The sequence below is a fragment of the Acanthopagrus latus genome, chromosome 22 (genome assembly GCF_904848185.1).
Source record: "Acanthopagrus latus isolate v.2019 chromosome 22, fAcaLat1.1, whole genome shotgun sequence".
In the NCBI taxonomy this organism is placed as follows: domain Eukaryota; kingdom Metazoa; phylum Chordata; class Actinopteri; order Spariformes; family Sparidae; genus Acanthopagrus; species Acanthopagrus latus.
In genome coordinates, this window is record NC_051060.1 from 13,349,158 (window position 1) to 13,375,464 (window position 26,307).

Consider the following 26,307-nt stretch of genomic DNA (forward strand, 5'->3'; position numbering starts at 1 on the left):
GGGAATCTTTCTCAACGCCATGTGGCATCTCACATTATGTCAAACAGAATGAAGCAGGTGGGCTGGGGAGATGCAAATAATGAACCTTTAAATCTGAAACAATTTGCATTTAGTCTGTTGCAAAATAAAGTGCAGCTAAGGCTACTGAACAATGTATTTAAGACGTTTGTTGACAAAAATACTTTTATTATTCTGAAAACAGAAGAGTTGTGTGCTGTATAATCTTGATTAAACAAAGAAAGAAAACATGTTTCAAAGTAAACAATTGTTTGTTTCCTCATGTTGCATGCAGCTGGAAAATAAAGCCATTAAATATAACAGGACATTGCATTAAAAAAAAGAAAAAGACGTGTTAACACTGTTTAAGTTAATTAACATCAGGCAAACATTCATTCAAAAAGACACAAAATAAACATCAGGATTTATTACTGGAAGTGTAAAACGCAAAGTGTTTAAAGTTCAGGCTGGGCATTAATACATTCTTACGGGTTTATCCACACTTCAGCTCCTCCATGTTGACCTCCTCATTGGAAATTTGTTCTCCTGCGGCAAAGGTCGATCATCTCCAATGTCGTACCTCGACCTCGAGCGCTCCTCTCACAGCTGCGTAACACAGCCCTTGGTGGAGCCCTGCCTCCAGTCAGTCAAGGGATCCAGTCCAGCAGCTCGTATACTCTCATATAATCTCCACGTTCCACCTTTGTTGTAGTTTATTTGGATCAAGTGTGTTTAGAATCACTAGGTTTTTGTCGTAGTGATGACCCCCTGAAACAGAAAGATGTTTGGTCAGTAATTATATCATTGGTAGCCAACTGTTTTACTTTGGTTGGTTTATTTACCGCAGCTCGGATGAGTTATAATATTGTGCAGTTAAGCTCAGAAGATTATACACACTTGGATTGAAGTTATTAAAACTCATTTGGCTGTTAGACATCTTACTTTTTCCAAGCAATTGTTTACAAACTGATTATTTTTTTCACTTACAATTCACGATATAATTTGAAATTTGAAGAAGAAAATCCAGAAAAAATATGTTATGACTTTAGAAGCTTGTGATGGGCTGATTGACATCATATGAGTGAATTGGAGGTGAAGGTGAATGGGTGTGTTTCTACCTTTTTTACCTTCTTTTTTTTTTTCTTTTTTTTTTTTTTTTACATCATGAGAACTACAAAAAAAAGTCTGGGTCAATGTACAGGTGTCTGAATGAGCCTTGTCTCGCTGTACAAACAATACACACAGCTTTCACACCGCTGAGGGAGGAGACACGTTATTTATCTCAGAAACAGAAATGTAACCATTTGGGAAACTTTGGAATTAAAGGAACATCCCAAGGCATCAGCCAGGGAGTTAAAGCTTGGTTACAAACAGGTGCATCTTGCCAGTGCAGTGAATGATGGTTTTTGATCACTAACATTATTTAGGCCACAAGGTGTCACTGATTGACAGTGATGCAAACACAGCCACCAGACAGAAACCCTGTTTCAGTGAAAGTGAAAATCAAACGATCAGAGAAATTTGTTAAGTCAAGGTGAGTGTTCTCATCTTGTATCTGAGACAAACTGGGGACATAAATAAACTTTTAAATAATTTTAGAATTTGCTTTGATTTTCCTTTAATAGCAGGTGGGAGGATTTAACTAGAACTTCTAGAATTTAACAAGAATTTCCTAATAAAACCTAAACATGAAGCGTATGGATGTTTGGCTGACCCTTAAGTGTTATATAACCTGAGAATATTTCACTGTGATCATGAAAAGGTTAGCTAACTCATCCCAGCTGCTGCTGCTGCTGCTGTTCATAGTTGCCTCTATCCAATTGCTTTTACACAAATCATTTATACTGCGTGTCTGGCAACACCAAAGGCACATTGTTTTCTTTAAAGGCTAAAAATGTAAAAGGCAGGCCACGTGTGGATGCTCACCTTTGACCTCCAGGACCAGATCAGAGGTGGCGTTGTAGCGGATGAAGCCCTCGGGGGTGATGCTCCACAGCTGGACGTGGTTTGGTTCCGGGCTCAGACCTACGCGGCTTCCTGCCATTGTCACACTACCACTGGGGCCCAGGCAGCACTCCTCCATCAGCTGGAAACACAGGCAGAGGAGTGGATAGTTTTATCTTTGAAGATCCTTTTCTTAAGTAATGGTACTAATCTAATACTGCAAAAATACTCTGTTACAAGTAAAAGTCCTGCATTGAAAAGGTTATTCCACTAACAATATGTAAGTACACGATCAGTATTAAAAGTAAACGTGCACAATGAAGAAAACTGTTATGTATTAGATCATCAGATTACTATTAAACATGCCTTCATATTAAAACAGGATCTTACTGTAGTAGTTGGTTGAGGTGGAGCTCTTTTTCAAGGACTACAGCTAGTAATTATGATTTCTTATTACGGACTAATCGTTTCAGATGTACTGATATAAATTGTTTGTTGGTCCAATTTCAACATTTTTGGGGGTTTTGGATTAGAAAGTACAATATTTCCCTCTGAATCGTAGAGGAGGAGAAGCAGAAGGTTTTCACTAAATTGAGTTATTACTTAACCACAATACTTGACTTAATGTACTTTGTTACATCCCACCACTGGGTAAAGACTTTATATTGGATTATAATGGACCAGCTGTTAGTATGAAGTGGTTTGTGCTGCTAAAACGGTGTTGAGTATCCTTTTGTTTGATCCACAGCAAGAGAGGACTGACCGAGGTTGTGCTGTAGTAACATGGCCTGTGGTTTCTGAATCCAGTTCTAGTGTCAGTCTTGCCCTTGCTCTGGACCTGGTCTTGACTCTGATTACACTTATTCTAACACGCTGACAATGGTCTGGACCGCAGCACTGCTCCTTCCTGTCACTCTCCTCACACATCAGACACCTCTTTTTAGTATTACAACGACGGTGCCGGCACCTTGCAGTGGAGATGTCCGCAGTGGTAGAACCAGATCTGCTCGAACCCGTCGGTCTCCTCTGTCTCTTGGATCCGCATCAGCTTGACGTCATCCAAATCGCCGGTGACCGACATCATGAGCCCGGTCTGTCTGTTCCTCAAGCGGAAGTGCACCTGCTTCTACTCAGAAAACATACGAGATCAAACGCGCGCTCAGTGCCTCTGTGAATAACAGGGCTTCATAGATTTACATTAACATGCAACACGTCTGTGCCATTTTCTGTGCAAAGTTTGAGCTTTACAAAATTAGGATTTTGTTTCTGTAGTTTTGCAGACAAACAGAGCTGCAGCGCTCTGCTAAACAACTGAAGGAGATGGGGACTCCCTCTAAAACATGAAAAAACAAGGAAAAGCTGTTATTTACGCTATTTACACCCCCTTACACGCCGCTGAAATCTTCGTTGTTCAATTCAATTTGGGGCGTTCGCAGACTTGGGTTTTTTTTTCTACTTCAGTTGTTTAGAGGAATACTGCAACCCCGTTTTGCTGTGAGGCTCCAGAAAATGTCTGTGGATTAAGAAAAGTCGTCTGACTGTCCGTCAGCGTGAGGGTGAGCAGATTATAACTGAAGTGTCATTCTTGTGTGAACTTATCCTTTAACTGTAATATTGACAAAAATAGCTAAAACCGGTGGGCTCCATCCATCAAACCTCAGGTGCTTTTGGCACAAAACATTTAAAAGTCGACACTTCCATTATTAAATGCATAAAACTAAGAGCTTGGTGCCCACTGTGGAGCGTCAGGATGTACCTGTAGAAGAGGGCGGAGGGATCCGATTTTCTGCCAGCAGCTGAGCTTCTGCCAGTCACACACCTCGCCAGGTTTCAGCAAAATCTGAGCCCCCCGATAGTTGATACCCTCGTATAGTACCCAGCTGGTGACAGAGAGGAGACAAAACACAGTCAAGTTTTACATGTTCAACAGCTACAATGAAATCACCACCACTTTCTTCGCAGACTCTCTCTTTTAGCACTCACCGCTGTGCTGAGTTAATCACCGACAGTCCTGAAATAAACAGTGGCTGCCTTCCTCGGGAACTCAGTCCGCACAGAACACTTTCTTGTGTTCGTGATTTACTTCTTCATTCTTACAGACTGACGGGCGAGCGGGTTGAGAGTTAAGACAAGTGGAAAAATGCCTCGCATATTTTTCTCTTTTATGACTTTTCTTCCCTCTGTGGGTGTTGGCTCCTGTAACATTATGCTGCACTGTGGCATGTAAACGTCAACCTGGGAGAATATTCTGTTCAATCTCAATTTCAGCGTTGTGACATTGTAGACGTGGACCTTCTGACCCCCGTGCAGCACCGCGCCAAAGACAATCTACTAAAATGCGACGAGCTTCGAGGCAGTCCAAGTCCGAGTGTTGCCTTTAACCCGGGTCTCATCGGCTCCGTTCTTTGGATGGTTGCCCGTCTCTCCTGCAGTAGGAATGTGCCACTCCGGAGACAGCTCTGGCTCACTGTGGGCCCTTTATTTCCTCCGCATGGGCTCACACCTACAGCCTGAATGTCGCACATCAGCAGCAGGTTTTCCACCATCGCTCAATCTGTCAGTACTGTCAGACAAGATGTGCTGAACCTGCAGACTGCATCTAGTTAACTTGAATGAAACGTCAGGTCCAAACTGCCACGGAACCGATCTTTAATGGAAATGACTCCATGAAATCTTTGTCACAACTTCGTAGGGCTGCAACGAGTTATCATTTTTCAGTATTGATCGATCGTTTGTTTATTATCGCGATTAATCAATTAATCGTTTAGTCTATAAGACATCAAAATATGTCCTCCAAAGAGCTCCTTTTGTCCAATGAACTGTTTTTTTTTTCTTACAACCTAAAGGGGCACTTTGTAGTTTTAGAGAGGAAATTCAAACTCAAGTAATGAGTATATTTTTTTGTCCATAACTGAAAAAACAAGCTGTTCTCAGAGGAAAATAAGGTCTCAGAACACAGTTTGAAGCTAGAAAGGTGGCAGGGTCCGCCACACAGTAAAAAACACAGTAAAACAGTATGAAATTGTCTTGACCTTGTAGGTCAGTTTGATTATTCAGCCATGAAAATGAAAATAGTTTCTCTCGTTTGTCTGAAAATGTCTGACAGGTATTCGGCGGCGAGAGATCATGCTCGCTTGACATTTGACACACACCCTTTTTATTGTCTCTAGATCCTTAATCTTTAAGTTTAAGTACCTCGCTTGTTGAGATTTATCTTCTTTAACCCGCCACTCTGTGGTTCACTCTTACATGAGTGGAACATCACAGGGGTGTGGTTTGCCACAAGCAACGAACTATGCACTGGATGCCAGAAAGCTTAACAAACATATTTGACACATCAGCTTGGCAGTTGAAAACCTCTGAGATGCAGAAGAGATTAAGGAAACAAAAGGGATTTAGAAGTGCAGCTGCCTGAGAACCAACAGGTGCCACTCAGTGACACGTATGTACAAAATTAAGGTTATTATCCTGTTTCACGTGTTCGCGGCAGACAAAATGGCTTCGACTGAGCGTGAGAGTTCCCTCCCTAGTCGAAACACACACACGCGCGCTCGCGACGTGTTATGCATGAACCTGTTACACTGACACCGAAAGGGTGAGCTTGGACGGGCAGCTGCTCAGCATCCCCGCGGAGCGAGCTGTAATGTACTCACATGCCTCCTTCCACCAGCACTGACTGGACTCTGCTGCAGCCTCCAGCCAGCTGAAGGTTGACTGATCCGTCTGTCACAATCACCCTCTTCCCCCGCAGATCACGCCGCTCAAACAGTGTAATGGATGGCAGTGAGAACTCCTGATGAGTGACAGAGAAAAAAGAAAGTGCATTAAAGCCTGGTGAGGGCGGCGAGCGCTGATGGAGCAGGTTGAAATGATTTTGAGGTTACCCTGGAAACAGACCCCGCTCACACACCTGTGCGCCCCGTGACATTTCCCTCCGTGCAGCAGACGGGTTTGTTTTCCGAATCGACAGTCGCGTTGCAGGTTCTGCAGCAGTGACTCATTTATTTACTGACTTTTACGTAGAGACGGATGATCTGTGCCAAGCTTCGCTTTCGACATGAGCACTGGTACTGCCTTTTCTAGTATTACACATTTGTCAGCAATCCAGTGGCTTAAACAACTCTAGCAAGGAAACTATTTGAAGTTATCTAATCGAATCAAGCTTCTTCATTCTTTAAATGTTTGCTTTAATTAGTTTTACGGTATGTGAAGCACTCTGAAACTGCCTCGCGTTTGTATAGTGCGATACGAGGAAACTGGCACCACATGGTACTATGGCACCATGTTTTCTTAATATGAGCATGTGATATATGGACTGATAAAACATTTAAGGGACATTTAAAGACACAAAATGGTCTTTTTGGTCAGTGTAATCATAAAAACATACAGTTAAATCCCTAAAGCTGCTGGAAGTGTTGTCGTCCTGTCTTCTACTCTGTTTTGCAGTTTGCAAAATCCAATGGATTACTGAGCAAACACTGGATCCACTAACAGTGGATAGTGTTGGAATACAGAGCTATTTAACACTTTCTCCAATAAAAGAAAAAAGACTAACAACAGCTTTACACATATAGCAGATTTGATTTCAGCAAACAGTTCCCTATCTGCTCATCCAGATGTGAAGCAAGATAAGCCTTCATTTGGAATCTTGTTTAACTCCACTTTTGAGCTCAGATTTGTCGTCTGCCAACTTCTGAGGGAAACACTCAAGTGGCTCAGTTACTAAATTCTCCAGTGTCTACAGGCTAAATGCCAACTTTGTTTCTCTCCTGTTTGACGATGAGGAACTAGCATACTTCAGGCTCATCAGAGCTTTGTTCGTTGAGGGACACCAGCCAACAATGGAACTGATAAAGGTGAACTGTAACGCTGTGGGCCAGAAAACACTAGCCGAAGGACACCGAAATGCTCTGTTTGGGGTGAGGTGAGCTGCGGCGTCTGGCGACACCTTTTCATATCTTACATAATTATTTGATCCATTAAGGGGGAACTCAAAGATGGTTGCCAGGTCTTGGGTAGAGCTACTGCAGAGGTGACGTAGTTGTAACAAAGTTATTTGCGGCGCCAAAGAGAGCTATGTGAAGTCTGACAAATGTCCTCAGGTAATGTCACTCTGAGAACGAGGTGAGCATACCGGAGCTCTGTCGTCTGCTCCTCATCTTTGCTTGAGGCGAGCTCGAGGCTTAACTGCTCATAGCAAAACACATGCAAAACTCAGACTAAACCTTCTGTGCTCATGTTGCACCACAGGTAACGTAAGTTAGGTTATTCATTCTCCACGAGTACTCCATTAATATAATAATATGTATTAGAGCAGCTATCAATATATTGTCATCCTCAACTTTAAAAGGAATTATTATCTAGTCAGCCCCACTCTGATGGAATAAAGCTGGATAAAGATATATAGTCCGCAAAAACATTTCTTTAGCATCACAGCAGAACAGGAAGTAGATAAGGGCTTGTTTTAAAATGCAAAAAAAAAACCAAAACAAAACAAATGTAATAAAATGACCCTATACAGTGTGTCTGGCATAATCCAAGTCTCCGGAAGCCTTGACATCCCAGATTGATTTGAAACAATGTTATTTACATCATTTATTGCATCAAATCTTCCCCAAAACTCCTTTTTTAAAACAGCATACATGGAGTGGTGCTCATATTTGTTCAGAATTACCGTCACATGATCAGCGCAAACAGCTAGGTAGTCACGTAATCAGGCAGTTAAAATGACATGTTGACTGTTTTGGTGCTTTTTCTGAGTATATTGAAATATAATGATAATATCCAGATGTTGCTGTGTAGGCCTGAATATGTGATGACCCACAAATTCATACTGATCGCTTGACAACTTCCTACTACCTGCATGTTGAACACACTGTATATAGTCCAGTCATGTATCCTCTCCCCTTTACATACAGATCATGTGACTGTCTGCTAACCTACGCATATAAGAGCCCAAAGGTGACTATTACTGCACTGGTTAAGGTTGTTGAATTCATTAATGTCTTGGGTCCCTCAGACTTTTTAAATGACTCTGAATTTCTATTAATATCACTTTGGGATCTCTGGGCTTGATAACACCAGACAAGCTGTATGGAGCCATTTCATGTTTTCCAGCAATGTTCTGTTGACTGCGAAACATCTGTCGTTTCATTGGCTTCGGGGAGAGTGGATAGTGACTGAATTTTCATTTTGGAGAGAACAAACTTAATGTCCAAATTTCCCAAAAAAGACTTACAAAGCCGACAGGCTGTAGCGACAGGATGGAGGAGCTCGCGTTGACACAGCCCATTGCTCTCAGGTCTGAGTAGCTCCCGACTTCTAACACATACATCCTGCCAGCGAAGTCCTGGCCTTCGAATGCAAGCCAGCTGAAACACACATACACAAACACATCAACGCACATACACACAAGAGGTGTACTAAATGAAACTGTATTGATGGACCAAGATGATAAAGCTATTTGCATAATGTACGTTTATTTACATGTAGCAAAGAAAGAGTTACATTATGCACATTAGGCTGAATATTGATGCTTGAGAGTGTACAGAACAATGCAAATTAATATGGATACTGCGTCATATGAGATCTGCTGCCACATGGGACATTTTTTTGGTAAGTGGAGCAGTGATAGCCTGTGGCAGATTACGAGTCCCACAGATACTTTTATAATACGAACACGCTGCAGCCCCAGTTGTATCACATCATTTTTGGGAAACCCAAAAGCATCCTTCTTCTAAAAATCTGAATTTGCAGGAAGCTGCTTTAAATAGCTATGCTGCGACTTATACCACAGTACCCACAGCTGTTTGGTCAGATACTGAACGGATATTTTGTCCACAGTTCGCAGGATTACTCACCTGCCGGCCAAGACCTTGCAGGAGGCCACAGAGAAGCCGTCCTCCAGGGAGGCCACGCTGTCCTCGACAGCAAGGACGGAGCCTTGAAAACCCGGTTCAGAGAAAAGCTGCACCTGAGGCGCACACAATGAGACAGTAAGCCTGCGTCATCCACCATGAGCCCCCTCACACATCCGATGTGTTCCTCACTCCTTTTGCAATCTACTCACCTTAAACTTGGCGGTGTTCTCGAAATCATCCTGAAACAAAACAACATGTTTAACATGACTCATCTTCGTGCACAGAACAGGAGAGCAATTAGAAATGGGACTATTTGCATATTTGTACGTATGTGAAACACATCAGTGGTAAATGTGCGTTGGTGGGAAAGACATTAACAACTATTTATAATTGGAGCCAAATTACAAACTGCATTATTGGTCTTAGTTTGAGAAAGTATATTATTTTACTGTGTTTTGCCTCTAAACTTGTAATCACATGAGAGGAAATTTAAAGATTTAGTTAATTTAAAACTGTATTATTCATGTGTAAAGCAAGAAGTTTAATCACATTAAAGTTGTTTTTATTAAAATCAAATAACAAGGATTATTATTATTATTATTATTATTATTAAGGAATTTTAATTAAATTGGTGTCCATATACGGATACGCCATTAAAGCCCATGTGTGTTTTAACATGTAAAGGGACTCTGTAAGTTTTCTTAAAATGACAAAATTTTATTATTATTAAATTTCAGAGAATATATAAGAACAAACAACAGCGACATTATGACTGCACCAAACAATATCAGTGTTCATCATGACTATTATTGTTATTATCATTATCATTTTGTTGAATTTTCCAGTCATGTAAGTATTTTGGGGGGTAAAAGTGTATTATTTGTTGGTTATGGAAATGATACACTGCACCACAAGCACTCAGCTGAAACGAGAATAATAATGAGCTTCATTACAATCAATATTTGCACAAGTGGACTGGAAAAAATGCTGCCAAAGTGCCCTTTTGAACGTCCCTATGGTAGATACATTTTACCAAATAAGTATAAAACATGATAAATGGCCCGCTAGGGAGCCGAACCAGTGGACAAAACATGGTGGAGTGCTTTCACTTCACTATAAATATGACTATATCATGCTACTTTTCAATAGATTAAAAAAAAAATTGCAACTAATGCTTGACTCATGTCAGTCTCATGCTTAAATTAACAACTTTTGGTTGGTTACACCCACTTCCTGTCTTAGCCCACATGTTCCGATCCTGGATAGGGACTCTGATCATTTAGTTGGTTGAGTAGATGCAGATAATGGTGTACTTCATGCCTGTTAAATATGAAATATGTAAAAACATGAACTCCGAAAGTCGACATCTTCTTGGTGCAGCCGAAACACAACAGAACACTTGAATTCTATGTCTGTTTGTCATCATCTGGTTTGAAATCGAAGCAACTACTTGATGACTCACCTTTGTGATCTAAGATGTTTTCCCATTTAATCTCATGACAAGTATTTTCCTCTTGTAGAATCAAATTATTCTTATTTTGCCCGTGACTCACGCTCCCACGGATAATCTACTGTATAAAGGATGGTCTGTCCCCTCAGAGAGATCCGATCTCCATGTTTAAGTTTGACTTGGTCACAAGTGTGACTGGTGTTGTGACTGGTCACATGTGATGACAGCACTCGGTTAGCCAAAACTGGACTACCAGGGGAAGTGAGAATAGTCAGCAAGCACTTTAATATTGCAAAATTGCCCCGATTATTCATCACAGAATGCTAAAAATTGTGAATCTGTGAGGCGGACATGCTGGCTGCTGCAGTGACTGAACACGAAACATCACAGTCTGTCTGAAAGCAGGGAACATTCCCCACCAGAGCAAAAAAAAAAAAAAAAAAAAAAAGCTTACATAACTTTGTCTGAGTCAGTTCTTACCAAAACAACAGGCATTGCTGAGGCCACTTTGGGCTGCAGTGCCCCCCAGTCCTCCGGGCTTCCATACAGGCCCTTCTCCAGGATGTAGGGCTCGCCACAAAAGCCTGGCTCATCAAACACCACCCAGCTGAGGGAGAGAACACAAGGCGGAGGAGTACAATCACCCTTTCATTTTGCACTGACATTTCAGAACTTGGGTTGTTTTCATTTGATCTTAATTCACAGAGAAACGCTGTCTTTTGACGCTTGCAAACGAGGAGAAATCAAAAACATTCGCAGCGTGTCACAGTCAAAGTGTTCATTTATCATCTAAGTCAACCGTCCTTTGGTCAGAGTCCAAGCTGATAACTGCCTCCCACACGGTACCGTCTCAGCTGCCGTGCACTCTACGTGCTTGCTTGGCAAATGTGGCACATCTTGGGCAGCCGTGCGAGCGTGAGTTGCTATGGGTTGCTACGTGTTCTTGCGAGACAGCAAACAAATCTCTGCCTGCAGCTCCTGAAAAAACACCCGGCAGGCCAATCGGAGGCTCAGGCGGGACGGCAGCACGACATGGGCGAGGCCGTGCAGTCTAATAACAGGCTAGCGCCGCGGCAAGAAGAGTCCCTTCAATGGCGTGAAAGCCTTGCTTCCAAAAGCAGGACAAAATGTCCCTCTCCACATCCGCCGCCGTTTTGTGCGGCTCTCCCTTGGGGTAGCATTTGCATAGTCCGCATTTCAATATTCTGATTCGAAAGATAATTCAAATTGTTCTTATCTGCTCCTGTGTTTGTTTACATAGGAATTATTTTCAGCTGAACAAAGCAAAAAGAAACACAAACTTAGGCCCGTGTGATGAGAGAAAGCGCTTAAATACAAATGACACGTTTTTAACGGCATTCAGGCGTCTACCGACTCCTCCTCCACACCCAGCATTCATTTCTCATTCGTTTTCCAGTGTAAAAGGGTGTGAGGTGAGCTTGCTCTAGGACCAACTTACACTGACAGGAAGTGAGGCGTGGCGGAGAAAACATTAGTGAACTAGGCAATCTGTCTCGACCTGTCAGCGTGGGTGCGGCAGCCTTTTTGCCGCTACACACCTGAGCTGCAAAGTACGACAGTAAACCACACCAGACGTCACGGCCTAAAGTAATCACCAGGTTGAAGCTTAGGAATGCATCTTAAAGCCGGATTGGTGGGGAATCCAGGATTTAAAGATCCCTTAAGTCTTGGAACGACATCTGAAGAAGCCAAATAAACAAGAGACAGATCTGATCTGTTGATTTCGGCTGGAGAGATATGAGTCCTGTGAACGCCTCAGGCTTTTATCTCTCGTCGCTGCTCACACAGCAGCAAAGGTCACAGGAGTGAGTGCAACACTTACACGCCACCCATGACATCAATCGACTGCGTCTTCATGCCGTAGCCCGTGTCTTCCATGTTAATAACAGGCACCGAGAGGTCAATGTTGAGTCCCAGCTCGCCGAAGTCTCTGTCGCTGAACATTTTGAGGTGCGGAGTCAAGAAGTCCTGCAGCAGGGAGAAAAAAAAAACAACAACAACAAAAAAAACGGGTTAAACATCTCGCCAAGCTACATCACGAATGATTACACAAACATCTGATTATTTAGAAAATAGGTCAACGTGCTCTCTGGTTATAAACTGTTCTAATTAGGGCTGAGCTTTATGAAAATGAATACAAAAAAACACTTTGTGATCATTTTGACAGATACTGTGTTGACATTGTTGATGGCTGCCACAGATGATCTCAGGCTGCTGTTGATTTGTCCTTCTGATGTGTTTTTATTGTGTCTGTACGTTCTGTGCGGTGCCACAAATAAACTCTCAGAGGACATCAAAGTTTTTCCCGGTCTAAGTCACGATTTTAGTGGGAATGGGATTTTATGTCATTTTTTAATTTAAATATCAATTTCATTGAAAAAAATCCTGAAGTTACAGATATGACTTTTGCCAGAGTCTGTATCAGACAAGCATGTGGCACTTTGCTATATTGCAATTTTATGAATAATTCGATTAATGTGCAACCATAGATCCAGTTTTCATTAACTATCAATTCGTTAGTTAACCAACCAACGAGTTAACTTTGGAAATAATATCATTAAGAGCATGAACTGCACGTGTTGTAGTGCAAATGAACAATACAAGGTAAGTGTTTAAATAACTTTATTTTATTTACATTCAATTACTTTGATCTTGAGTGTTTTGCATGACTGTATGTTAATTTCATATATTTGATATATTACGGCACGACTGCAAAGTTTTAGCGTTTTTATTTGACTGGATCTTGAATCTGAATCTCATATATTTGCTTGATGAGCATCACTTTTGAGATTCTGATATTTTTGCACATTTCACTCTGAATACACCCTACCAACCTGGATCTTGAAAGGTAATTCAAGATAAATTTAAAAAAAAAGTGCCTTGCAGGCAGAATAACTCAGATTCTTTCTCCATGTCTGTCTTCATTCCTTCTCTTCATTTCATGCTGCACGTTTTCCCATTTGGACACGTGTGTCTGCCCAGCAGCTTAAGATCCACTGCTCTGGAGCTTGACTAGTAAATCAATTTGCCCAAATTATCAAGCGGATTTGTCTACAAAATATTTAGTCATTATAGCGTGAAGTTTATTTCCCCACCACAGCTTGTTGCCTTTGTGCATTTCATTCATTTTTTTTCTTAAATCAATTAAATAATCCAATTCTCCAATAAAAAATAAAAAAATAAAAAAAAAACTCTTGTAAACCTCAGAGTTTTCTCGGGTAGTTAACTGATAAGTTGCTGCTGCTAGACAGTGTAACCCTCTACTGTCACAAGTGACAGTTAATGTGGAAATTCTCGCTCTCCTTTGGTCTTTACATAGATTTTCCATTCTTTTTTTTCCATTTTGGAGACTAATTCTGACCCTCACAAACCCGCAGTGGTCCAACCCTAAATGAAACACTGCACCACAGTAGCTTTTTTCGTAATGTACCAGTCATTATGAGCTAACTTTAGTCACACAGAGGTGTGGTACTCACAGCCAGTACTGGTCGCAGTGACAGCAGCTGCTCTGAGCCTCCCCAGCCCCTGCAGTCCAGGTACTCTCCTTCCTCTAGGATGTGCTGCTGGCCTTCAAAGCCCGGCTCGCTGTATCCCACCCAGCTGGAGGGAGAGCAGAGCAGCAATGTTGCTCATTAGAGGTGTATTTATAAATTCTGACTGTGTTACATAATCTCAAAATCCATCTGACGGTAAAATTAGATCTGTGGAAACTTTGCTTCGAGCGAAGGAATACCACCAAACTTGATCCTGTGCCAGAGCAGAAAATGATCTGGGTAATTGAAGAAAAGAGACTCACAGTCCTCCGATGATCTTTAAAGAACCGACAGACTTCAGTTTCTTTGAGTCAAGGTCTGCTCCCTCTGCAGAAATGCCTCCTTCACTTTCACAAAAGCCGAAGACGTCGCTGTCGATTTCCACATGGGAGCCCTCAAAGCCTGGTTTCTCATAAGCCACAGCCTGCGAGAGATATAAGGAAAGGACAAGGGTTACATTTGACTCTTTATTTACAATGCTTAGTGAATAACTCACAGTTTTTTTTCTTTTATTCATAGAAAGAGTAAGACAGTTGGTTGGATAAATAATCAATGTAAGTTTGTGTTTTGAAAGTGAAAAACACATGGAAACCCGGTTAAGCTGTTAAAGATATACCACGCTTTATGTTCCCAAAGAAATGTCAAGACTCATCACATATTTCCTTATTATCTCGCTGTGCTCATGATTTTGTCTGGGCGTCAGCTATTCCGCAGAAAGCTATTTGATTGTCACGTCTCATTCCCCAGCCTCCAAATACCGAAAAGGTTCAGTTTGGTTTGGCGGGCCACCAACCCAAAGCGTCTGTGTTTGGGTACCGAGGAATGAGACTCAACAACCTGCACCTTTGGACAATGGGTTTAAAAATGGCAACCTGACTGGAGAGCCTTGAAACATTTGTGAGCACAATTTTATGAATGCGGGCGCTTCATTGTCCCTGATTTTTATTTAAAACTACTGTTAGTTGACTCAAGCGTTCAGTGACACTGAGTGTCAAAAAGGTTTTTTAGCTTTCATTGTGAAAAATGCCCAGTGCCAAATCTCACCGTGGTTACAGTGGAAAGTCCCTGACTTCACATCTATTTTTGGCTTGATGTGAGATAAACATAGCACTAAACAGAAAAGTCGGTCAAAGACTGCAGTGTGCTGTCAGCCCTTTTTGAAATCATGTTGCCTTTATGATCACATCTCAACATTTAGTTACTTTATCATTTACAGATTTGAAATTATAGTAACACATATAAATTATGTAAAATAAAACAGTGGGATGCGATGGTCTTACCTTGACCTCACAGGGACTCTCCACTTTGAATCCACCCTGGAACAGAGAAATGATCATAAACAGCCATTTCCTCTCTAATTGAATGTACACAGTAAGGAGCCAGACAGTCAATGATTACAAAAATAATTATTTACATGTAAATGATGACATTTCTGTAGTGACATGGAGCACTACAGAAAATGAACAGAACAGACAGAGCATGCTGAGTCGGTCTTGTGTCCCTCCAGGTAACTTATTACTCAGAATTCTAACATTAGCTGCCTGTGGACAAAGAGCCAGACCGAAGATACTGACAGAAAGAAAACCGTGACCACAGAGTCACTATAGCAAATTATTCATAGAACTAAAATGTGAAAAACAAAACCAGGACGGCAAATTGTACTGTAGTGCTATTATCTGTGACCTAGCAGGTAAATCGTTCACTGATACGGAAAAGGGAGCACTGTAAGTATAAAAGTCCAAAGTCATGCTCTGTGAGGCATAATTCAATTCTTGAAGGGCTTTTCAGACACAGCGCGACAACAACGCCACTGTGCTCTGAAATACAAATTACATTCAATGTACCCTGACATGACGCCTATTTTAGAAAGGCGCCCTGCAGTAAGCAAATCGCCCATGACTTTAGATTAGTAACATGCTGATGATTAGCAGGTAAGGTTGAAGGTGTTCCCCAACTTAATCTAACACGTTCGCATGTCAATGCAAAGAAACAGCTGAGGGTGACGGGAACGCCCTGAGCCTATGGTTTTGCAGTCATGTGGTCAAGATATTAAACTCAAATATTGACCTAATAATGGTGCTAGATAAAATGTCACAGGACCTCCAAGGTCATTACGATCCATCCAGAGTGGTGTAAACATCACAGCAACACTACAGGCAAAATCTGGATTTAAATGCTCTAAATCTCTTTTACTGGATAAGATAATATTTGTGTCAAAGGATGATCAATGTCATTAAAATATATCCTCTAAAGTCAATCTGTCTTTTAATTACATTGAGATTTTAGAAAAAAAAAACCTTTAAAAATGCCAAGTCATGCAAAACTAATATGAATCACCCTCTAGGAGGCATTAATGTTTGTGCAAAATTTCACGGCAAACCATTTAGCTGTTGTTGAGACATATTAGTCTGGACCAAAGGGGGTGGACTGCCCAAACAGTGAGACCAATCATGTCGCTAGGGTGGCTGACGGGAGCAAATGAACTGCATCACATTCATAAACTGTCCTGTGCAGGATACATTAGATAGATGTAAATGAGATGTTAACAAAAGCACGCACCATTTTAAGTGGTCTAAGGGAGCCGACAAATGGTGACGGGAAGCCCCAGGCCTCGGGAACGGGGTACTCTCCTGCCTCCAGCACAGCTATCATGCCCTGGAACCCCGGGTCACTGAACACCAGCCACCTAATGGAGGGAGAAAACATCGGCGTCGCATGTTGTTTAAGGAGTAAGCCGAAAGGTCCAACCACATTCATGATAATTGTGCCTCATGGCGGTTCTACACTAACTGCGAGTCATGACCTTGCAGGGCTTGTCGCTTCATGAAACAGTGGCAACACATAGCCACCATGAAAGAGAACAAGAAACTCACAGACTCGTCGAAATCAGCAGCTACAGGTGTGATTAGTGCGTTTGCTCAGCACATGAAGCATTGTTAGGCCAGGGCAGAGTTTTAATAAGAAATTACATTCACTTCAGACGTGAGTCACACAGCCACGGCCGAGAACAAAGAGCTATTTGTTTAAGAAAAAAATATCTTGGGAGCGCATGTTTCGGCTCAAAGCCATTTCCTTTGCAATTGGTTTTGAGTGTAGCAGGTCTTTGTTGGAGCTGTGCCCCTACTGCTGGCATTTAGAGCTATTATGGAGCTCGACACAATGTTTTATACCAATTACCACATGTGAGCCGCTGGCAGAAAAATAGACCCTGGCTCGCTCAGTCAGTGCTGAGGAAGTGATACCGAGAACTATTGCCTGCCTCATGGCTCTGAAAGATCTATAAAAGGAGGAGCAGATGAGTCAGTTCATTAGGTAAACACGTGAGCTTGGCGCAGGCTACGGTACATTTCTAAAGCATAAAACTGACATCTGACAGCAACTCCCTCCTTTCTAGATGCTGAGAAATACTCCTAAATGCTGGGATGCCAGAGTAAACCCACAGTAACAGCTGTGGGAACAAGGTTTACCATCATTAACTTCCTCAGGGGCAGGGCACAAAATGTCCTGTATGCCTACACCTCTCACGTGGAAAAAAACATCCTCCCCTTTGCCAAGTTCTCTCCACACCTTTGTCTGTCTCTCACTCTCCATCTAGTCTCCACCTCTGCACTGCGGCTCTCCAAACGCCCCCCCCCACACCCACACTCTCGCTTTACTCGAACATGCAACGGCAGGAGAGACATTCCTGCACAGGCAAATGATTGAGAGTCAAACCACAGACACACACCGAGGAACGTCGTAATGATTATTATCTCTCAGCTTCTCGTTGGAGCCGAAAAAAACTGAGACGGCCCCTGGAAAAAAAAAAAAAAAAAAGAGATACAGCTCTACGCTGAGCACAGCAGGTGAGATTTGCAAAGTCTACTCTTCTACTGGGTCTGCCAGTCAAAAAAAAAAAAAAAAAAAATCAATACACAAAACCTGGGATTGCTTCATTACCTGGACTTTATGCTATGCTGCTACAAAGCAAGAGCACTGCGTCTTCTTTCTTTAGCACCTTAATGTATGGTGTTTTTCAATAAAATCCAATGCCTGTATAATTACCTTTCTACCTCTGATCAATCACAACAAGTAGCCCATGTGTCTCACTAATGATTTGATTTTGTCGGCCCGTTTATTACTGCCACGCGTGCTTCTCCAGAGGTCAACCACAAAGATCCAAATGATCGGTTCGTGCCGAGGCAGCCATACTTACACCCCACAGTGCACTTGGATGGAAGCAGTGCTCAGTGGGATACCAAATGAGCCCGTCTCTATCGTGTCGTCGTGGTAAGGTGTTACTCTGCCGCGGCCCTCCGGTTCAGTAAACAGATCAATATGGGGGATGCTGTAATCCTGCAGAGAGGGGGAAACAAACACAGGAAGTTTGACCTGGGGCCTCAATTACAGAAATTTGGTGAGTCTGAAATCCTATACTAACTCAGTTCAGATGGCATTTAGGATTTTTGGTGTAACATAAACATCCTATCATGTACTGTAAACTCAATCTTTCAGTCTTCCACAATCTATTCCTGTGTTTAGAAAGTGTAAGACTGCCTGTATCCTTGACAAGGGTTGTCCCACTTCACTTTTCACCAGGAGGCTAGCTTGCAGCATGCTAAAGGATGAAAAAATTGTTTTTCCTTGGATGAGTCGGCGGTTTAAATTGTGTCAGTGGAGAAGAGGATACACTGCATTACTAATTTTTTGGTCAGGAGAATTTAAAGTTAACAGACTAACGTCATTGTTAGAAACAGTCTTAGCTTTTCCAACATGCCAACATCGATGATAGCTTCACCAACCGGCTAATACCAATGTTAGCTCCACCAACATGCTAACAATGGTGTTAGCTTCTCCAACAGGAATTCCATCTGTGTTAACGTCAACTGTGTTAGCTCCCAACAGGCTAATGTTGATTTTAGCTTCTCAAACAAGCCAACAGCCAAGCTAACAGTGATGTTAGCTTCTCCACAACGTATGATTTGAGTAGCCTATCATAATATGCCTATTTCAGTGTGTTCATTTTGTTTCCCGTCTTCATCGCATTATCACACAGACCAAACAACAGGTCTGTTTTAGATTATTTTCAATATATAACTTAGTCTATGCCATCAATATGTTCTGTAGCTAAAGTTAGGATTTCTTGTGGTTAAATAATGTACAAAGTCTGAGATGATAATAAGTTTATCAGAATCAGAATCAGAATATCTTCTGAAAAAGGGAAAACTTGTTTTCTTAAATTTCTTCTATATTCCTAGATACTCCTTTATTTGAAACTAAGCTGTTGGGAAATGTTTACTTAATGAGGCCCGTGATTATAATCCACATGTATTCTGTTGTTTAGGAGTCTGTCGAAACTGAAATACTGAAAAGGCCAAATGAGGTCTAAGTATTTCTCCAGTGCACTCACCCACACAGCGTGTCGAATGGAGCCGATCACCATCGGTGGGTTGCTGTGTGGTTTTGACACTGGCCCAAGCCCAGGCTCATGCTCGGGCTCTGCCCATACATTTGTCAATTCAATGCCCCCTTCCTCCAAGGCGATGGTGCGTCCCTGGAAGTCAGGCTTCTCATAGAGAATCCAACTGTGGTGAAAACAAACAAAAAAACATGTAATCACATAGCAGAGACAGATAATTATATGTCAGGGTGAAAAAGGGAAAGGACCGGGATAAATGTCTGTGGTTAAAAAGTCTTAAAACAATACTTCAGTGATTTGGGAAATGCACACAGGCACACAAAACAACTTCCTTTTAATGGTCTCCAACGGCTATTTCACCGATGCAAAGGTGGCTGCAGTATGTCAAGGCCATGGCAATGCTCCAAGCGAGACAAGGAAGAAGACGGATAGCGAATAGACACGAATGTCAATGATGAATGTTTGAATGCAGTTCTTTTTTTTTATGGGAGGAAAAAGCTTGGAGACTTTTTGCCAAGCCTCAAGGACCCACACTTTGTTTTTGTGCAGAAGGAAACAACACATTTAAAGGATAAAGGTGCGAGAGCGTGTATGAAATTGATATTGAGTATGTTATTCTCAAGGCTGATATTTCAGTAGATTATGTGACAAGTCCAAGTGCCCTCACAGGCGACGCTAACATCCCCGAACCACTTGACGTTGATGAGACCTACGCCTCAGTGCACATTTTCTTAAAAGTTCCAGCTGATTGCTACTTACCATCCTCTGACGACCTTCGCTGATATGAGGGGTGAGAGCTGCAGAGCGGTTGCGTCTGCTACGTCCCTGTGAACCTCGTACACCTGACCACTGAACTGAGCCTTCTCAAACAGCACCATCTGTGTAGAGACATGTAGGTCAGTGTCACGAAGAGAAGAAAATCAGGGGGCAATATGCGTTTCGTGCTTGCTCGTTAACATGGAGTCACGATTCACTGAGCGCTTAGAGGAACCTCACAGCATGGAAACTATTAGCATGGCACCTATTTATATCTATCAACAAGCCAGTGCAGAGGCAATTACTTGATCCACCAGAGCGTACCGTTAATATAATTGCCTTGATTTAAAAACTTTCATTTTTGAGTTTTACAGGCCAACAGAAGGAGACACTTGTAGAATACAGATCTACAAACTCTGGCTGTTCTGGACACTAATTAGTCAATAACATCGTCTCAATTTTATTTTTTCATCCAGTATTTTGTCGTTTTGTGTCAAAGCCCGTCATGCGAGCAGATCCCCCAGCACAGCTGAAGCTGGAGGGAGACTGGATTGAAACGACGTGTAGGCAAGAAACTCTGAATGCTGTGAGTCAGGGCTATATCGCTCTGTCTTGAAACAACTACTGTTACTAGTTGCACCATAGGGAAGAGCCGCAAGTTTTGCATGGCATTGGCTGAATTCCCTGATTGTAACCACATCCAGCTGAGCATTTGAACTAGACTGTTTTTTTTTTTTTTTTTGAAATACTTTGTTTACCCCCAAGAACACCATATGAAAAGCAGATGTTTTCACAGAACAGAGAGTTGTCTGTCCAGATTCCTCTCCCCCATCTTGTTTCTATTCAACAGTATTTGAACAAAGCCGTGCCTACTGTACCTTTCCAGGGCGCTTGTGAAATCCCTTGGCAATTCTTATCTGTAATGCATAGAAAACACAGAATTATCGTTGCGGCATGGGCAAAACACGAGCAAACATCTAGTCTATTAAATGCTAGAGAAGCCTAATCTGCATTTGTTGTTTGTGCAGCAGTCCTGCGCCTTTTGAATGGCCTGACCTTTTTCGTTTACTTCCAGGGACACACTGGGTCCGTGGAGACTAAAGACTGGTTTGAATTTATATTTGAGCACACACAGCAAGAACAGAAGGGGGAGGAAAAAAAGGCTTTCTTAACACAGTGGGCTTGCAAAATAAGCGACTTGCGAGTTGGCAGCTTCACACTGCAGCAAAAGACACAACAAGAAACTACAGCAACGAGGAAGCTTACAACATCAAGTCAGTAACATTGATTCATGATTTAATTAATGATTTAATGAAGAGATATTCTGCTCATTTTCAGGTTAATACATTTTATTTCAGAAAACTACTATTACTGCTCTTTAGTGAATGATGCAAATGTTTGCGATTGTGACATAGTGATGTCATGAAGTCACATAATTAAAGGGGGGCTACTGGCGAGGTGTTTCAGGCACTTCAGGAGCAACCAACCAACAAACTGACGCTGATGAAAACAAAATCTTGGCGGAGGTAGAAAAATGGAGCAGTCCTCTTGAGGGAATTCCCTTTTTCCTATTATTAGCACCGCTTTACATAATTTTCATCCAGGAGATTTAATAAGAAACTACATGGAAATGACTGGGGAATTAGGGCCATGTAAAAAAAAATGCTATAATATAGTTTCTAGTTGCAGCCCTTACCCCAGCTCAGGCACTTTTACCTGCCCAAATGAAATCAAAGGGACCTGTGAGACAAAAGATGCTTTGCTGTGGATTGTGAAGCTTCCCTCCAAACAATGATACCTGATACCAGAATGCAAATACGGATAAATACTGCTGGCAGTGCAGCTGGAATGGAAATGAGGGATATAAATAGTTTCAATCTCTGCAAGAGCAGCAAGCCGTCTGGTCTCAGCTTTGTACGGCTGAAGAATTAAGTATCCTTCAATAGTGTGTATGTCGGCACTTACATGTTTACCAAGTATCCCCTGTGGCTGAGCTGGAGGCTGCTTCAGCTCATGGAGTGTAGGGTGTGTGGGTGGAGGAATCCCGGGAAAAGATGGAGGCGTGGCATCAGGAAGCAGCGGACGTGGCTGCAAAGCTTCAGTCTCATCTCCCGAGGTTGACATTTTTCCAATAACCTGGTGCATAAAGTCATCAGTTAAGTATTGAAGTTGTTTCTTTCCACTTCTTCACAACTGTAGCACATGGACAACTATTGTTAAGAGACATGCTATAAGAGAGCACTTGGTTCTACAAGTTGTTTCTTATCATTAGATCGTTAAAACACTTTGGTTTCTGATGTTATTGGTCAATAATTTAAAGAGCGATTTTGTCTGTAAATTCTCTGTGTGATGAGAACAGCTCTTTTTTAGTTGGTGAAAGGAACATAAAGGAAAACTAACCTCGCTTTTGACTGGTTCCTGTCCTTGTGTGCTCTGTGCTGGTTTTGCCGGTTCTCGGGGGAGGTACTTCTCTAAATAGTCAGGCAGCTTGATGTCGTTAAACGAGGGAAGTGGAGGGCCTGAGTCACTGACCACAGCCTCGGCAGCCTGGGCTTCCTCTCTGGTGCTCGGGGCAGAGCTCTGTTTGGCCAGCGTGTCTCTGTGTGGAGCTGTGGCAGTCGGGCTTTGAGGGGGAGGCTTGGATAAAGGTGGACTCAGCCTGGGAGCCTCGCTGGGTGACACTTCCTCAGAGTTAGTGCGTCCTTCCTGCTTCTGAACTCCATTCCTCTTCCCTCTGATAGAGGATGCGAGGCTGCTGAAGACACAGCTCCCCTGTAGGCGAGACTTCACTCTAATCTGGTCATCTTTCTCCTCCCTGACCTCCCCCTCATCTTTGACGGGGGCCTGGTCCTTGAGGCGAGAGTGTGTGTCCAGGCTACTGAGCAGCATACTCCTGTCAGTCACACTAGCCCTGGCAGGCTTGAGGCCAGATTTTAGGTCCGTGCTCTGGAGCTTGGCTAAGATGCTCGGGGTCGTGTCTATGCTGAACTTATCCTTCCTCCTCAGTCCAAACTTAAACTCCTCAGGGTCGAACGTCTTCTCAAAACGGTCCTCCTTGATGGCGGGCAATGCGAACGGCGGCTGAGGTGGCTTGAGCGGGTTGTGTTTACGTGGCGGGAGGGAGAACGGGGCGCAAAGATTCTTGATTTTTTCAATGAAATCGTCATCGTCGAGCTCACCGGAAGTCTCCAGCAGATCGCTTTCACTTACAGCGGAGCTCAGTTTGGGCTTCAAGACTTTGGGTTTCTGTTTGGGGGAAAAATCCACATCCAGCCAGCTAGAGGGGGCGTCTCGCGGCGCTAAAGAATCGTCTTTGCTCAGTCCCCGTGGCAATTGGAGTTTCCTCATGGGTGAACGCTGGGTTGAATTTGGGAGCGGCTTGTTAGCCTCCAGGGAAGCGGGTGCCTTTGGAGTTTGGCTCGGCTTCTTATTCACCAGTTCTTTTTTGGCTGTGGGGAGATGCGATTGAGCAGAGATATCACCGTTAGCAACAGGTGAAAGTTCATTCAGTGCTGAATGGAGTGTTTTCTCAGCTGTCTTTTCCGCCACAGAAGCTATCGCGCTGGAAGCGGTGCTATCAGCAGGCAGGTGTGCCATTTTTTCTGGCCCCTTGAGTGAAGCACTATCACTTGTGCTCCCTGTATTTTTGGATGCGTCACCCTGTGGAGTGAGTTTCACGATATCTCTTGAAACCGTGACTTCTGAGGGCGCTGATTTGACAGCTGAAGTTTTTTTCTCGTCACCCTGCCTCACTCCCTCGGTGTTCACAGATTCAGACCCAGGTATCTGTGTCGGCCCTTTAGCAGATAAGCGTTTCTCTGCAACACTGTCAGCCTGTGCAGTTGTCGCCACTGGAGTGTCATTACGGGCTTTTACAGCTGCTTCCCCAGCTGCTGTAGTTGCTTTGGTAATAGGTTTTGCACTGGAGAGCTCGGCATCATTAACTCCATGTGCACATGAGTCATCTGGTGTGTTTTCAGTTTTTTCCACAGACCCAGAGTCAGGCTGTGGTCCCGCTCCAATCACCACTGAGTCCGTTTGAGGGCTTTCTGTGGGCTTTGTTTTCAAATCAGCGGGCCCATTTTTTGCTGTCTCTCCCTTAGAAAGCACCTTATCACTCACGGTCCCACTTGCAGCATCCTCATTAGTCTGGGTGTCGGCACACACAGCAGCTTTTTCTGTATGTGTAGTCGTCGCCTGTCTGATGTGTTGTGTTTGAGCAGGGAGGTCTGACGACGAGGACTCAGATGCCGGTTCTGCTTGGCTGGTTTCTGGTTTTCTTTTGTCTTTAACTGGCCGTGCCTTTTCTTTTTTTTCATCCTTTTTTCTTTCATCAATTCTAGCAACACTCTCCTCTGGCCCCGAGATACTCTGTCCTCTTTCGGAAACCTTGACCTCTGTGGTATTTTCATGTGAACCGAGGAGCTGCTGTGGTGCCTCTTTGTCTTTCAGCTCAGGCCTATTAGTTTTTTTGCGCTCCACTTTGTCTGTTTTCCCCACATCTTTACTCTCAGACTGATTCATCAGCTCTGTGTCCTTATGCTGGGGCTGCTGTGTTTTCACAGTGTCTTTCTTGGTGGCTTCCTCCACTTTTCCTTTACTTTTCAGTTCAGATTGTGTTGACAATTCCTTCTCTAATTTGGGATGTTTAGCAGGCAGCTGTTGCTTCTCAGTAGATTGTTTTACCACAGGTGAGGGGGAAGAAGCTGGTGTTTCGTTGCCGTCCTTGGATGCCTTTACTGTCTCCTCTGTCAATAAGGGACTGTGTCCCCCTGCCTTTTCCTCCTTTTGGGGTAAAATAACAGCAGCCTTGTCAATAGGCGTCTTTGTTCCACGGCTACGAGCAGCAGTATCAGGTTCATCTCTGTTGACAGATGGTTCAGGCTCCTGTCTGTTGACTGGCTTGCTAATACTCTCCTTTTCAGATGAAGAGTTTGCCTCTGTCTTCTGTTTGTCAGACACATCCTGTTGTTTATTAACTGCTTTCTGTTTGTCAGATAAAGACTGTTCATCTGATGTACCTTCTTTGGCTTTATCGGATGGTAATGACACATTCTCTGTGAGTTTTTTAGAGGCAGGAATGGTGCCCTTTGTATCATCCACCCGATCTTGTTTGATAGCATTGACCTCTGTATTACCTGTGGAGCGATCTGGTTTGTTTTCACTATTCGGGCCGATGGGACTGGTTGGTTCTCGACTTTTTCTTCTTTTAGAGCGGGAGCCTGTTCTGCTTGGGCCTTTGGACGATTGGCTGCTATCGGCCAGTTCTGCAGTATCACCTGTCTCCTTAGCTGGGTCGTTTGCTTCAACGCCGTCAGGTTTCGTAGCCTGGTCTTCTGTTTTCGAGGCGACTGTGACCTTTGAATTGGAGTCTGTTGTTTGTTCCTTAGGAATGGAAGTCTGTCCCGCTGCAGCAGTGATGTCTCGTCCTTCTGGTTTCAATGTTATCTCTGAGATTGCTTTTGTTGGCATCTGCTCTTTAGAATCCAGTCTACCCTGATTGTCCAGTTCTGGCGACTCTGATGCAGCAACAGCTACAGACGAGGTGGATTTTTGAGACATTCCCGTCATTGCTGGCTTTGGAGGCAACACTACCTTGCTGTCTGATTTAGATGCCTCGATGAAGTTCCTCGCTCGCTCCTTGATCGTCATCGGCCTCTCCCTGTTGGGTGAGGCAGAGCTTGACCTGGCCTTTTCATAACGCTCAGCTGATTTTGATCGCTGGTCAGACAAGGCAAACTCTGATTTCAGCCTGTCCGTGGCTTTGCGGACCGGTGAGACATCGGCACTCCTCGGAGTTTGGAAGGTCTGCTTGTTGAGCGCCCCAGCAGGGCGCTCAAAGAGGCTGATTTTATCAGCGATCCGTCCAAGGACTGGTTTAGGTTCCTCATCTTCTTTCTTCAAGTCGTGAAGTCTGTGTATGATGAAGAGGTAAAGGTTTAGTTTCAAACATCTGCAATATTGGAAACTTGTAGAGTTCATTATGACTCATGTATGCCTGAATAATATCGCAGACAAAAGAAAGTATAATCTCTGGGTGATTTGACCTATATTTAATTCTTATCTGTGTGGCAGTAACAATCTTGAGGCGCAGGGCTGCTCTTTGTGTTATGACTCACACCATTGTTTCACTGCTGATATTTTTAACACATTTATAGCACATTCCTGCTTTGGCAGCAATGACACGTTAGACAAAAGCTTGAGGTGGGTTCAAATTTAAAAAATGTATTCTTAGATAATTCAAATATATTAAGTATTCGAAGTCTGAATTATACACTACAGGCTATGGAAATGTGTTGAGTCATTCATTCACAAATCACAGACTGGTCTCCCACTCAGTCACATGCA

At 43.0% G+C, this 26,307-nt stretch overlaps 1 protein-coding gene across 1 annotated transcript in view; it reads right to left on the minus strand.

The window, feature by feature from the left end:
• Positions 1-300: 300 nt before the first annotated feature.
• The window catches only part of LOC119012157 (beta/gamma crystallin domain-containing protein 1-like), a 30,995-nt gene continuing 4,988 nt past the window's right edge, over positions 301-26,307 (minus strand). Inside the window, exons 3-22 of the mRNA XM_037085699.1 lie at positions 22,360-25,873; positions 21,925-22,095; positions 20,838-20,876; positions 19,963-20,081; positions 19,195-19,369; positions 18,001-18,140; positions 16,365-16,491; positions 15,086-15,121; positions 14,069-14,229; positions 13,749-13,872; positions 12,095-12,240; positions 10,732-10,858; positions 9,011-9,040; positions 8,802-8,914; positions 8,180-8,312; positions 5,595-5,734; positions 3,698-3,821; positions 2,909-3,067; positions 1,924-2,083; positions 301-765 (exon numbers count right to left, since the gene is read on the minus strand). Of these exons, the coding sequence (XP_036941594.1) occupies positions 677-765; positions 1,924-2,083; positions 2,909-3,067; positions 3,698-3,821; positions 5,595-5,734; positions 8,180-8,312; positions 8,802-8,914; positions 9,011-9,040; positions 10,732-10,858; positions 12,095-12,240; positions 13,749-13,872; positions 14,069-14,229; positions 15,086-15,121; positions 16,365-16,491; positions 18,001-18,140; positions 19,195-19,369; positions 19,963-20,081; positions 20,838-20,876; positions 21,925-22,095; positions 22,360-25,873 (5,827 nt within the window). The 3' untranslated portion in view covers positions 301-676. The remainder of the gene's footprint in view (positions 766-1,923; positions 2,084-2,908; positions 3,068-3,697; positions 3,822-5,594; positions 5,735-8,179; positions 8,313-8,801; positions 8,915-9,010; positions 9,041-10,731; positions 10,859-12,094; positions 12,241-13,748; positions 13,873-14,068; positions 14,230-15,085; positions 15,122-16,364; positions 16,492-18,000; positions 18,141-19,194; positions 19,370-19,962; positions 20,082-20,837; positions 20,877-21,924; positions 22,096-22,359; positions 25,874-26,307) is intronic.